The sequence below is a fragment of the Hyaena hyaena genome, unplaced genomic scaffold, assembly GCF_003009895.1.
Source record: "Hyaena hyaena isolate Hyena2069 unplaced genomic scaffold, ASM300989v1 scaffold_104, whole genome shotgun sequence".
Taxonomy (NCBI): Eukaryota; Metazoa; Chordata; class Mammalia; order Carnivora; family Hyaenidae; genus Hyaena; species Hyaena hyaena.
The window spans coordinates 3,014,421-3,028,425 of NW_024080736.1; the positions used below are offsets into that span (position 1 = coordinate 3,014,421).

Consider the following 14,005-nt stretch of genomic DNA (forward strand, 5'->3'; position numbering starts at 1 on the left):
GCCACACCCTCCTAGGGGCTGGGATAGTACTGGAATGTGGGTCCTCGGGAGCCTGGGAGTTCCGCCGCTGGCCAGGGCAGAAAGCAGTAAGTGGCGAAGTCAGAGAGGTTCTTTCGGATAAAAGCTTTTTTCTTTGGTTATGAAAGCAATACAAGCTCTTTAAATTAAAACTGAAAAAAAAAATTCCATCCCAGAGATAGTTTTATCTCTTTCCTACCAAGATATACAATGCGTGACAAAAATGGCTTCATATTGTTTTGTAGTATGCTTACATTTTATTAAACGTGTTTTCCCGTGCCACTGAAATATTGTTCGAAAACAATTGTACTGGCTGCATGATATTTCAAAATAGAGAATGACCGCAATTAATTTCCCCAACCCCCATTGTTCAACATTCTCTACACCCACATCTTCAGATGCCAAGTCCATCACAATTAATATGCGCTCCCTTCCTCTAGTCGGTGTTCCAGTGTAATATAAATCGGACGCCAGAGTAACCTTCCTCAGACGGCATTTCCAACCGTCTGCTAAGAACCTTTAGTGGTGGCTAATCTCTCAAGAATTCCCTTAAACTCCTCTCTTTCTGTACACTCCCTCCTCCCCATAATATTTAATCTGGTCCCTTGTCTAAGCAGGTTTTTTTGTTTGTTTTTCTCCAACAAGGTTTTAAGCCTGTCATTCTCCTTCTTGATTAGATCCCTACCTAGTTTATTGTTCTTCCTTAACTATAATAATCTCTTTTCTAGGAAAGGGAGAAAGAAAAGGGGAAAGAAAATTCATAATTATGTCATTTATTATATGCCAGGCACATCATCTCATTTTATTTTTCCAATAACTCTGAGGTAAGTAATACTATTGGCATTTAAATGATGAAAGAGAAGCTCAGAGAAGTTTAAGTACCATGTCTGGGTAGGAGCCAAATTCTCATCCAGTCTGTCTGCCACCCAAAGTTCATGTTCTTGTACCAGGCCAGGCCAGGCCAGTGTGTTTTAACTGCTTTTTCATGATCACCTCGCAAGGAGAAAATTTTGAATTACTTAATTAAATGTTAATTCTTTTTTTTAACATTTATTTATTTTTGACACAGAGAGAGACAGAGTATGAACAGGGAAGGGGCAGAGAGAGAGGGAGACACAGAATTCGAAGCAGGCTCCAGGTTCTGAGTTGTCAGCACAGAGCCTGACCTCAGGCTCAAACTATTAGATCATGACCTGAGCCGAAGTCAGACACCCAACTGACTAAGCCACCCAGGCACCCCTAATTAAATGTAAATTCTAATGAGAGAAATTAAGTTCTAAGGAATAAGATTTTGTCAGGTAGGGTTGAGCTTTGAAGGCCACATACCACTGTATTATCTAAGATTTTTTTTTTATCCCTTACGAATCATTTTTTTCCTCACTGGGGTATCACCCTGTTGAGAATGTATGTAATAAACCAGTGCTAGAGGTCCCAACCTCCCAGTATGAGGCTCATCATATCTGACCCTTAATTGTACTGACCTGTGAGATTAAAAAAAAAAAAAAAAAAAATTATGCAAGTGGAAATCTAGTGCTCAATTTACTGCCTGTATTGGAAGGTTTATTCAGCAGCTTCTCTTGGAAGGTCTAAAACACATCTCCAATTTCACAAGTTTCACACCAAACCCTTTATTCTTTCCCCTCCCCCCTAAATATCCCCCCTCTTCTGTTTTCCCAGTTGTTACAATACAAACCTAGAAGGAGTCTTCCTTGGTTTTACTCTTTCCCTAAAACTCCTACATCTAATCTTCTTCAGCGGATTTCTCACCTATTGTTTCAAAATGTATCTGAATGCAACCCACTTCTCACCACTACTGACCCGGTCCAAGCCGCCACCCTCTCTTGGATGACTGCCTTAGCCTCCTGTCACCTGTTTCCTCTGTGACCACCCAAAAAAATGATTCTCCACACAGCAGCCAGAGCAATCCTAGTAAAATATAATTCAGATCATGTCATTGCCCTGCTGTTAATGCTCCAATGGCTTCCCATCACGCTTCTAATAAAGCCCAAACTCTGTCATGTCTTTGTCTTTCACCCTAGTAGGAACTGGCCCTGCCATCTTCTTGCCTCATCTCTACTTCTCTCCCATGATTTCTCTTCTAGCCACACTGGCTTTCTTACCCTATTTTGAACCTAGCAAGCTCAGGACCTTTGCACTTGCCATTTGTCCTACCTGGAATGCTCTCCCCTCTGCCCTCAAGGTGTTCCCATGGCTAATTCCTAGATTTTATTCAGGTCTTCACTCAAACTGTCAACTCTTGAGTTTCTAACCCCCCCATCCAAAACAGCTTTTCTCATCTCCATCATTCTTTATCCCCATATTTTGCCTTTTCTTCCTAGTGTCTATGTCTAAAAGTATGTATTTACAGGGTGCTTGGGTGGCTCAGTGAGTTAAGCATCTGGCTCTTGGTTTCTGCTCAGATCACAATCTCACAGTTCATGGGATTGAGCCCCATGTCAGGCTCTGTGTCAACAGTGCAGAGCCTGCCTGGGATTCTCTCTCTCTCCCTCTCTCTGCCCCTCCCCAACTAGAGTGTGCAAGCACACTCTCTCTCAAATTTTTAAAAATTCCATATTTACTTATCTTTCCTCTAATTTCAATGAACATAAGCTGTGTAGGAGCAGAGATTTTGTCCTGCTCACTGGCCTATCACCAGCACTTAGAATACTGCCTTGCACGTGGTAGAGAGCTATAGTATAACCACATAAGTGTTTGGTTAAAAAGAACTTTCTGATTTTTCTTCTTTCTAGAATTGCTTTCTTTGAGGGCTTCATTTCCATTGTCTGTGCCTTAACCAGCCATCTGAAACATTCCCACGCTGAAGTTACCATACTTAACTTTCTTCCAACCTGCCAGGCATCATCCATTAGGCTCCCAAAGGCACCTCAAATTCTACAGGTCCAAACTAAGTTCATCATTTCCCTCAACAGTTCCGTATTTCCTCTGCCATCCTGTTTCCCAAGTTGCTTAAAAAGTTATAGTTTCCTATTACTCTTAGGATAAGGTGAATATATGAAAGTAGTTAAGAAGGCCCTTCAGGACCCAGGCTATGTTTCTCCAGCCACAAGCTTTTCCATTTCCCACCTCCACCAACCCCGTCATTCACATTCTGTGTTCTGGCCACACAGAACTACTGGCAATTTCTCTTGCCTCTTTTCCTCTGCATGCTGTTTACTTTTGAATCCTCTCCTCCTCCACTCGTGCCTCCACCCTCATTCTTTCAGGAAAGAACGAAGCCTGAACATCACTTCCTCCAGAAAGCCCTTCCAGACAGATACTCACAATTCTGGGTACCAGAGCACCTAGTACTTTCTTCATCAAAGCACCTGTCTCACTGTCTTCATTGCCTTTAAAGGAAGTAGGCATAGAGACAGAAGCTATCATTCAAATTGGTATGCCTAGCATCTTTCATAGTTCATTAAAAAAATTTTTTTTGAAGGAGTAAGTGAACCTCTAATGGGGATGTCAGCAGTTGAATGTAGGCTCCGTAAGTATGTTATTTATTTTTCTCTTTCTATATTGTTTCTCTCCTCACTCATTTTCCCCATGTGATGTCTCCCATCTGGGTCATGCCTTCTCAAGTCTGTTACCCTGGTTTTACATTGAGTAGATGCCCCCGGATAAGTACCTGAACTATACCTGACTTCAAGGATCACGACCTGCCCCTAGCGCTCAGGGCCTCAGGCAGCCCTATCATATACAAGCTGTATTACTACTTTCCTTTTTTCTTTCAAGAGCATAGAGACACTTGAACATAAGATAGGAAACATTAAACGAATGAATTCTCTTCAGGATAGTTCAATGAATTTGGTATAAAAAAAAGAAAAAAATACCACCTAATTTTATGAAAATTATTTTAATTCGTAGGTAAAGTAGAATATATTCAGGTCACCAGTTCAAGCAGTTTATTGGCATTGTTAAGGACTGATGTATACCTTATAGAAGATTTTTACAATCGTGATATTTTATTATTGACATTAACTTCTAGAGAAAAACTGCTTTTACATTTTGAAATTCAATTTCTATAAATTTGTCCAAAGGAACACTCTGCAAATGAGCAAAACTAATGTTGATTGCAACATCCAGGATATATTGTGAAGTGGAAAAATAAAAAAAACCAGTTTAAGGACTGAAATTTGGAGGGTGATCACATTTCAGTTTTAAAAAAATGTTCATTCATAATTAGTGTGGGGGAGGAGGCCAATGTTTATTGAGCACTTACTATTGCCAGGCACTGTCTTAAGTGCTTAACATAACTGACTTCTCAAAACAGCCCTAAGAGATAGATACTATTATCCACATTTTACACATGAAGAAACAGGTGCAAAGAGGTTAAGTTCTTGTTCAAGGTTGCTGACAACAGGAAGAGTTAAAATTTGTTCCCCAGCAGATCGGTTCCAATGAGTAGAATACAGAGTAGATTGTTAATGGTGGTCGTATCTTACAAGGAAGGGGTAGGGAAGTCCCCCATTTGAGGTTCACTTACTCATTTAAGACACCAATGTTATCTTTTCGGCCTAGTCAAAAGAAAGATAAAAAGAGGAAAAAGTAAAAACTACTATCCTGTTCAGTATCTGGGGATTGCACCAGCAGAGAAAGTGATTTCAGTCACGAGTAACATAGTATCTATCATAATGCTCTCTTTTGCCAGATCTACTGGCTCATTTATTTCCTCTTCAGGATGTCTCCAGAGGAGTCCAGGGAACTTGTAAAAGTCTAAAAGTTGGGTTTTTTTCCAGTGTGCATTTATACTGACTGTTGTGCTGTAAGTTTCAGAGAGGAAAAAAAAGAAAAAAAGTAACTCATGGTTGAATTTCTATTGTTGGCTGGAGGCAGAGCCTTCATGGTTCCCATTTGATTCAGCTGGGGCCTCTGGCACAGCGATGGCGGCTACGTACCACACGAACACTTCTTTTAAGAGACAAGGCTATGGACAGAACCTGTCACCAATACTTCCATCCCACTGAAAGGTCACTTGAAAGTGAGCCTAAGCCAGCTGCAAGGCATTGAATGATTTTGTGTTGCTAAGACAATGACTAAAGATAAGGCAAAGGCAAGCCAGGACCAGACCTCATTCTTTTGACTTTAAGGTATGCCTGACTCCTTGCCTCTCACATGCAGTCTCCCTATTTGGACAATAATGTGATGAGTTTTCTCTTGAAAAAAATGTTTCCCCTGGTAAAATATATGATAATAGAAAATAAAACTCAGTGATAACATCACCACCCAGAGATAACCAGTTTTGAGATTTCGATACATTTCCTTCTTTTTTTTTTAAGTTCATATATAGAAATGACTATATTTTAAAATTTGGAACAGACTATACAGCTTTTTATATCTTTGTTTTCCGCTTTATTTTGTAAACATTTTCTCTGACATAAAATATTCTCTGAAAAATAATTTTTACTGGCAGAATAACTCATCTTCTCTGCTTAAGTATTCAGCTAAATAGTTATTTAACTACTTAACCTAAGTAGCTAAGGGGCTCTAGCTGACTTAGAGGCAGAACCGGTCCAAATAAGGTTTCATTTCTGCCTCTTCCAGATTAACCATAGGAAAGGCTGCGGGAGCGCCACCAGGGGTCAGTGCAGAGCCATCTAGTATGCCTTGCTGGAAGAAAATTGGTTACACAAAAATCTTTATTAACAAATCCTACCTATTAAATTAGAGGTAGTTCACATGAGTAGCCACGTTCCCATCCAGAGAAGGCTTTCCTGGTGCAGATTTTTCATATCAGAAATTACCACATTCTTCCAAATTACATTATAATTATATTCAACATTTACAAAACAGAGCTATTTTATAAACCGAGGTTTATCAACAGAAGATGTAGTATCCAGATCTATTCTCACCTGCTTGGTGTGAGACCACTTGTGCATACTTGGCCTGATTATTTTAAAGGTTTACTGTGGAAAAATAAATAACATGGAAGTATCTTATAAATTACAAAGCAGCACTTCAACTTCAAATTGCACTATTTTAATGATGTGCTCATCAGCTATTTGGATCTCCTATAAAAACAAAAGAATCCCAAGTAGTATCATGATTACGAAATGAGGTATAAGACCATATGCTTTGGCATTTTCATGGATTATTTTATTGCCCCCCCACCCCCCCACCCCCAGCCTTTGCTCTCCAACTGAAGTCATGATGGAATCTTTTCCTAGAAGGGGGAAGTTATTCATGGCCAATTTGGGTTTTTCTTCTTTTCCTCATTTGCCTGAGGCTCTTTCAGAAAAATTACTCTGAGCTCAGAACTCACTTAAAAAACTTATGAATAGATGAATAACAGGGATCAAAAAGCTACTCCAGGCCTGACGTGCTTGATGGGCTCCAGCACAGGTGATTGGCACTCCTGGTCTCTCTGAACCCAAAAGTGACTCTGAAGAGCAAAAGGTACCAAGGGCCTCATTTCCCAGCTGGCAGGCTCTGACTTGGTCCTTCACCCTTCTTTCTATTCTCATGTCCTCTCCAGTTCCCAGTGCCCCATCACTTAGAGGCAAGGATGAAAAGGAGCCAGGGCGGGTGCGAGCAACTTTCAAAACAAGCCATGGCATAGTCTTTCCTGACAGCATCCAATCTGCTGACAGGTCCATTCTGACCGATTTCAGGACACATGGGGGGCTGAGCAAAGCAGGGCCTAGGAGTCCCTTATCATTGGCACTTATGTTTCCTAGTAGGTTAGAACCTTAAGCTCTCTGGAAGAAGCAGGGGACAGAGGCCACCCAAAGAGAACAAGGCTGCATGCACAGTGGCTCATACTGCCCTAGGACAGCTCCAGCAGACAGCAGTCCTGTGTCTGACCTCTCAGGTCCTATGCTTTAGAGCAGGATCTAACTCAGGGCACCAAATGAACAGCTTGTGCTCCTGGTAAGTACAGTTCCTGGTACATAGGTGTTTGAGAAATACTATTTGCATGATCAATGAGCATAAGTTAGGCCATTAAACTAGCATTAGAGCACAAAGTAGTGCCTGGAGAGAGCTATATTTCTCTGGTTAAAAAAAAAAAAGTCCTGGAGTAGTGAAACTAAACCTATAGAGGTCAAAGAAGTCAAGAGGGTGTTGTCCAACAGCTGGACAAAAACCCAGGAAAACAGAAGACCCACACAACAGCAGTTGTTACTGAAGAGTAGTTTCTGGGGCACATGGGTGGCTCAGTTGATTGAACATCTGGCTCTTGATTTCAGCTCAGGTCATAGACCCAGGGTTGTGGGATTGAGCTCTGCATCAGGCTCCATGCTTAATATGGAGCCTGCTTGAGATTCTCTGTTTCTCCCTCTGCCCCTCTACCTTGCTGAGGCATTCTCCCTTATCTTTTTTTTTTTTTTAATTTTTTTTTAAATATTTTTTTTATTTATTGCTAGGAGAGAGAGAGAGACAGCGTGAGCAGGGGAGGGTCGTCAGAAAGAGAGGGAGACACAGACTCCGAAACAGGCTCCAGGCTCTGAGCTGGCAGTCAGCACAGAGCCCGACGCGGGGCTCGAACCCACGAACCGCGAGATCATGACCTAAGCGAAAGTCAAAAGTCGGACGCTTAACCAACTAAGCCACCCAGGCGCCCCTCCCTTATCTCTTTAAAAAAAAAAAAAAGTAGTTTCTAGTACATGGGCCCTCAGGGCACCTGTCCTTCCCACAAGAGCCAATTTCCTGAGATCAGAGTCTGAAGAGCTGGCTGGCTCCAGCCTGCGTCCAGGACTATGTGACACCAGCAGAACTGACAGAGACCCCACGGAGATGCAGCGATTCCCTTGGCCACAAAGGGCTGCAGCTCTTGGTTTTGTGCCTCCTAAGCTGCTAGGCCTCCAATCTGCTTCAGTTTCAGAGTACGCTGTGGAAGCCCGTGCTCCAGAATGGCTGCCAGTCACCTAGGAAGGACCCCGGGGGCACACACAGCCTGGTTACTCAATGTTGTCATAGACCTGGATCACATCCTCGTGGTTGCCAAGAGCCTGGATGAGAAGGGCAGCCTGCTCCAGGTCGGGGTCAGCGAGCTGCACCTTTGTGTTGGGGATGAATTCTAGCGAACAGGACACAGAACACAAGCCCAGCGAGTCCAGCTTCTTCCTCACTTGATGCAGTGAAGAGGCATCACAAATAAACTAGGGACAAAGGAAAGTCAGGTGAGGAGTCGGAGGTAACAGGATAAAACCAGTCAGAACTCTGCAAAACCTGAATGGAACTACTATAATGAATCACCAGATTTAAGTTCTTTACTAGCAGAGATATAGTTTTCAGAGTTCTGACTCCTTCTCATAGTCTTCAGTAAACACTTTCCTATATTCACTTAATAAATGCTTGTGCAGTGTGTGAACTCTTTATGTCACTTGTACCCCAGGGCACAAGAAAGAAGAAACAGAGAGGGGCATGCCTAAACTGCATCTCTTAGGACCCTCTCAGAAGTCCACCACACACTAAGTCTTCATACTCACTTTAAAAATGTTATTTTCCTCTTCGTCTTCAGTTTCCTTGACATCTTCAGCTCCTGCTTCAATTGCCATCTCCAGGGCACGCTCTAGGTTCACAGCTTTCTTTTCTCTGTCCTCCACTCCAACCACGATCACCCCCTTTTTGTCAAAGGAGTGGCGAGCTCCATCAGCCATCATTCCTCTAAAAGGAAAGGAAACGTGCCAGACTGAATGCCTTTAGATTCAGCTTCCAGATAGCACTGCATTCCGATACTCTATTTCCCATGCAACCTTCGGAGTATAGACATAAGTACTTCTGAAGGAGAAGATGCAGAGATGACCTGGCAAGGGAATAATCCAAACATATCCCCGTTTCCTACTTTCTGCCCTGACTGGAGTTTAGTGGATGCAAAGACTTTGCTCGTCATTTAAGATTCCAGTCTCAGTGGTATATTTTAAGACCTGGACGTTATATGACTACATATGGGAAAAATAGGACAAAGAGCCCCTTCTACATCTAATGAATGAGTCTCTTGGATCCTGCCTAGTAGAGAATGAATCAAGGGAGAAGAAATGATTCCATTTGGATTCTGCTAAGGATGAAGTGTGCTTAAAACTTGAAACGCCACCAGGAACAACAGTACTTTCCTTGCAAAGAACTGGAACTTCAAGGCTTCATAGCCTTCCACTTTCCCCAGACATATACCCACCCGTTCTTGTTCAGGATATGTCTGATGTCTGAATGGCACTTGGAGCCACTGCTGGATATCGCCTCAATGAGCAGCAAAGAGCCACCAGGGCCTCGGCCCTCATACAGCAAATAAACATCCTTGGTTTTCTGCAATAAACAACATGAGCACATCTTCCTGTTTCCCAATCCCCTCCTGCATCCCAGCCCAGAGCACAGATACCAACCCCATCGGAGGGGTTCTCTCGAGTAGAGCTTATGCTCTCAAGTCTTTATTGTTGTCCCCTACCTCTGAGAGGTGGCCCTTGGAACCAACTTTTGTGGTAACTGCAAGTATGACCCGTTACTGGGAAGGGTGTCTGTTTCTCTGGTCCCTGAACAATCAGTCAGCCACCTCCCAGTTTCATTTCCTCCCTGTCCCAGCTGAATCCCACATCTAACACACACATCCCCCCCCCCCCCACACTCCCACCAAGACTCATCCCCCTATGCCCACCCTGCATGAAACCCACCTGTGAAGTCTCCCTGGGGTGCTGAGTACTGCTTCAGGAAATAGCACACCTGGGCCCTATCATAAGAACCACTAAACTAGCAGGGTCACAACAATCAAACAATTCATCAAAAGTCTAATGATCAATCTCATCGGGACCTCCCATGCCACCTCCACTTATCCCTTGCCTGTGCATTCAACTTTCACGACTCTCTCCAAGCACCCTGCCCTGCTGCCTTTCCAGGAACTCCCAAATGACAATTTCTTCCTCTTCTTTCACAAAGGAACTAAAAGACCACCAGGTGGAGGGAAATGCTCTACTTCCACCTTACCTGCACCACAGCCCACATGAAGGCACTGTGTATAAATGGTTAGAGAACAGGCTCTAGAGTCTGTCAGTTTCAAGTCTGTCATTTTCTGTGTGACTTGGTCACCTAACCTTTCTGTTTCCCAGGTTCCACTTAAGGTTGTTTTGAGGATTCAAGAGATAATGCATACAAAGTTCTTATCAAAGTGGTCTAGAGTAAACGCTCAATCATTATTGGCTCTTAAGATGATTATTACTTCCTCAAATCCTTCCTACTTGTCCCAGAGGAAGAGGTGTCCTCTCACCTGGGCTCAAAGACAATTCCTATAACCGAGCTCTACATCCCTGCCCCTCCCACCATCACTATTGCCCCGTCTCTCTTTCTACTGGCTCATCTCCTTTAGGGCATAAATATCTGAAAAACAAACCTTTTCTCAATCTAACATTCCCCACACTGTGCCCCTTCTTTCTACCTCATCTCCTCACAATTCGGCTAAACAGTCCTAGGCCCCTAGGTCATATGCTTCTGTACACTGTCTATTCATCCTATTCCTGATTATGCTCCCACAACCATTGTCCAAGGACACAGAGCCGCTAGAAGGCTCTGTATGAAGGGTATCAACCACAATGCTACCCTTCTCTCTGATAATTTAAGGAGTGTTTGGTGGCCTTCCAGACATGGGCCCTGGAGAGTCTGTGATCAATAAGAAAATGTCAAAGTGAGGACACACCCCCATTTTCAGCGATGCCTCAATCGTTGACTTGGGCATGTGCTTGCTGCGACACACCTCTAAGATGTTGGCCAGACTGCTGTTCAGCTCAGGGTTGGGGCCTCCTTCTGAGATAGAGAGAAAAGAGTGAGTGAAAACACTGCATTATAGCCAGGGAGAAAGGGATTTCTACCACTCTACCCACCTCCAGCCAAAAGAGCAGCAAGTTACCACTTAGCTCTCAGTTAATTTAGAACAATTCAGTGTTTGAATGGAATATGGAGAAGTATTTTAGAAAAGAAGTTTCTAATTTACTATTTAAGGATGAGTATCTTTCTGCTAGGTTTTAGCGAACACCACTTTGCATCAGATGAAGAGGTAAGAAATGAAAACGGCACCAACATTTCCTGGACTTATTTAATACCCCTTGCGCTGATTCTACTATTTTGTGTGTAATTATTGAAACACTCATATGACAGAATATAATCATATGAGTGAACATAACAAACATTCAATACTTTTATCTAACTCAGCTATCAAGATTCTAGAAGAAAAGGAAGCAAAGAGAAGTATCAGGCATTGAGTTCCAGGGATAAATTTATATTTACTGAGTGCCCCATTATGTGCCAGAAACGACCTCAAGGTGGGCACTATCCTTATTTCACATTAGAAAACTGAAACTCAGCAAAGTTAAGCCATTTGCTCAAAGTCATACAGTTAGTAAGTGACAGAAACCAAGTCTTCTGGACTCTAAAGGCCATGATTTTTACAGGACTTGTTCTCCACTCCTACAGGTTATCTGACACTAAATACAAAAACAAACAAACAAAAAGCCTTTTTACGGTGGCTACACAATTGAAAAAGGCATGGTTGCAAACTTACCTTCCAAGAAAATGTGTCTTAGCTTACCCTAACAAAGCAAACCGAGCCTGAGCAAGAAACACCTTTACTCAATGCCCCTGCCACACAACCTATGTGCTACTGGAGGGGACTAGAGGGCTTGATTTGTCTCTTGTGACAGACACACATGTGACCTTACTCCTAGGGTCTGTTTCTAAGAAGTACCCAGCTACACACTAGAATGAAGTCACTTTTACCATTATCATCCTAAGAGCAACATCCTAATGCGCAGAGAGGACAGCAGCGGGTGACCGTCAGCGTCTTACCTTTAACCGCCAGGCGGATGCTCAAACAGAGCTTGGAGAAGATGCGACTCCTTTCGGCGTCCTTGGGACCCTTGATATGCCGGACTTTGGACCACTTGTTGTGCCCGGCGGGGACCGCCGCGCTGAGGTGTAGCGTCCTTCCTGGAGCGGGGTTACAGCCCGCGGGCTCAGGCTGGGAGGCCGCGAGGGTGGACAGAAGAGCCGCCTGGACATCCGGGCCTCGCGCCCACAAGCACCGGGCAGGGACTCTGCTTAGGCTGACAGCGGCCCAAGACGCCATCGGCTCCGACCCTGGGCCAAGGTCAGCAAGAGTAGCCAAAGAGCAGTGGCCAAGGTCAGGCCGTGGTGTCCGCCAGAGAAATACGCAGGTCCCGAGCGTGCGACCACCTCCGCTCCACACCGGAGACCCAAGTGCTCAGGCCATGCCGGGGAAGGAGGGACGCCAAGCACCCAATACCATCCCCGCGGAAGCCAGGAGTGAGCGCCCTGGATAACGTAGCACACTTCCCTTCCCCGGTCCGTTCCAGAAACGCGCCCCCATCGCCCGCAAAATCCGTTCCGCCTCGCGGTACTCGCTGGTTTCTCGGACCTGTGCAGAGCTGGAGCGAAGAGGGGCGGCTTTATTTATTTATTTTTTTTAAGCTGTAACTAATAGTTCACTTAGGAATTTATTACTATTGTTGTTTATCATCCAGGCTACTTTGTGATGGGCTCGGCACTCTCCTCGTACTTTGCCATATTAGAAACATCAGATTACTCCTAGTGCTTCTCCCGGTTCCTGTGTGCAGCACAAAACTGTCTCTGTTGGTCTTTGTTCCACTTCACTTCACCTGGCTAACTTTTGTTTTTTCCTTCAAGATTCAGCTCAGGCATCATTTTCCACCAAAGGAAAACATCTCCAGATTCTCCTGTCGGGTTCAGATGCCCTACTTTGTGCTCACATAACTCTTCATACACATCTGTACCTTAGCACTTAACTTTTTAATATAAACATGTTTATGGCTCTGCCACAGTATTAAATTCTTTGAGAGCAGATTGGTATACCTGTGTCTGGCACAGTTCTTGGGGGTGTTTTGGTTTGTTTTGTTCTTAATAACAGCTTTATGGACATAATTCATATGTCACACAAGTCACCAATTTAAAGTGTATAATGGTTTTTAGTATAGGTGTTCACAGATTTGTGTTGCCATCACAATTTTACATTTTAGTCACCCCAAAAAGAAACCCTCTACCCATTAGTCATTCCCCATTTCCCCCCAATTCCCTCAGTGCTGGGAAACCACCAATTTACTTCTGCCTCTATGGGTTTGCCTATTCTGGACATCTCATATGAATAGAATCATACACTATGTGGTCCTTTGTGACTGCCTTCTTTCACTTAGCATAATGTTTTTAGGGTTCATCCATGTAGCATGTATTAGCATTTCATCCCTTTTAACTGCCAAATAATATTCCATTGTATGGATATACCAATTTTATTTACCCATTCATCAGTTGATGGACATTTGGGTTGTTTCCACCTTTTGACTATTATGAATAATATTGTCGTGAACATTCATGTTCAAGTTTTTGTATAGACGTGTTTTTGTTTCTCTGGGGTATATAACAAAGAGTGGAACTGGTGGGTTGTATAGTAGCTCTGTTTACTGTAAGAGGAACTACCACACTGTTTTCCAAAAACAGTTGCATTGTTTTACATTCCCACCAGCAATGTATGAGGTTTCCACTTTTCTCCACATCCTTGCCAAAACTTATGATCTCTTTTTGACTATAGCTGTTGCCATCCTAGTGGGTGTGAAGTGGTTTCTCATCATGGTTTTGATTTGTACTTCCCTAATGACTAATGATGTCAAACATCTTTTCATGTGCTTACTAGCAATTCATATATAGTATTACTTTTTATAATTTAAAAACGTAGTTTAATATGTTACTTTGGATAGCAAAAAAAAAAAAATTAAGGGTATTTAATAACTGCAAATAAACATTAAGGCCAAAGTAAAGTTTGAGATTGCCCTTGTCCAATCATCCTAAGTCTACCAGGGCAAATCTGGTAGTTCAACAAAGTCAGGCTATGGACTCACTGTAACAAGGAAAACTGCACACCAGAGGAATGGTGGGGCATCTCACCAAACTAAGGAAAAGATAATTATAATAGAATTATAGGGAAAGGTGGAGGTTAGGTGAAATTTCAATGAAATAGAGTTTGATAGGCTCAAAGGAA

The 14,005-nt window shown here is 43.0% G+C and overlaps 1 protein-coding gene across 1 annotated transcript; it reads right to left on the reverse strand.

The window, feature by feature from the left end:
- Window positions 1-7,547: 7,547 nt before the first annotated feature.
- On the reverse strand, window positions 7,548-12,245 carry LOC120234174 (translational activator of cytochrome c oxidase 1). Its single transcript, XM_039235892.1, has 5 exons — window positions 11,785-12,245; window positions 10,640-10,746; window positions 9,134-9,261; window positions 8,448-8,625; window positions 7,548-8,117 (listed from the first exon to the last, which is right to left on the reverse strand). Exons 1-5 carry the CDS (start codon window positions 12,062-12,064, stop codon window positions 7,917-7,919), a joined length of 894 nt encoding a protein of 297 aa, XP_039091823.1. The 5' UTR covers window positions 12,065-12,245; the 3' UTR covers window positions 7,548-7,916.
- Window positions 12,246-14,005: the final 1,760 nt, after the last annotated feature.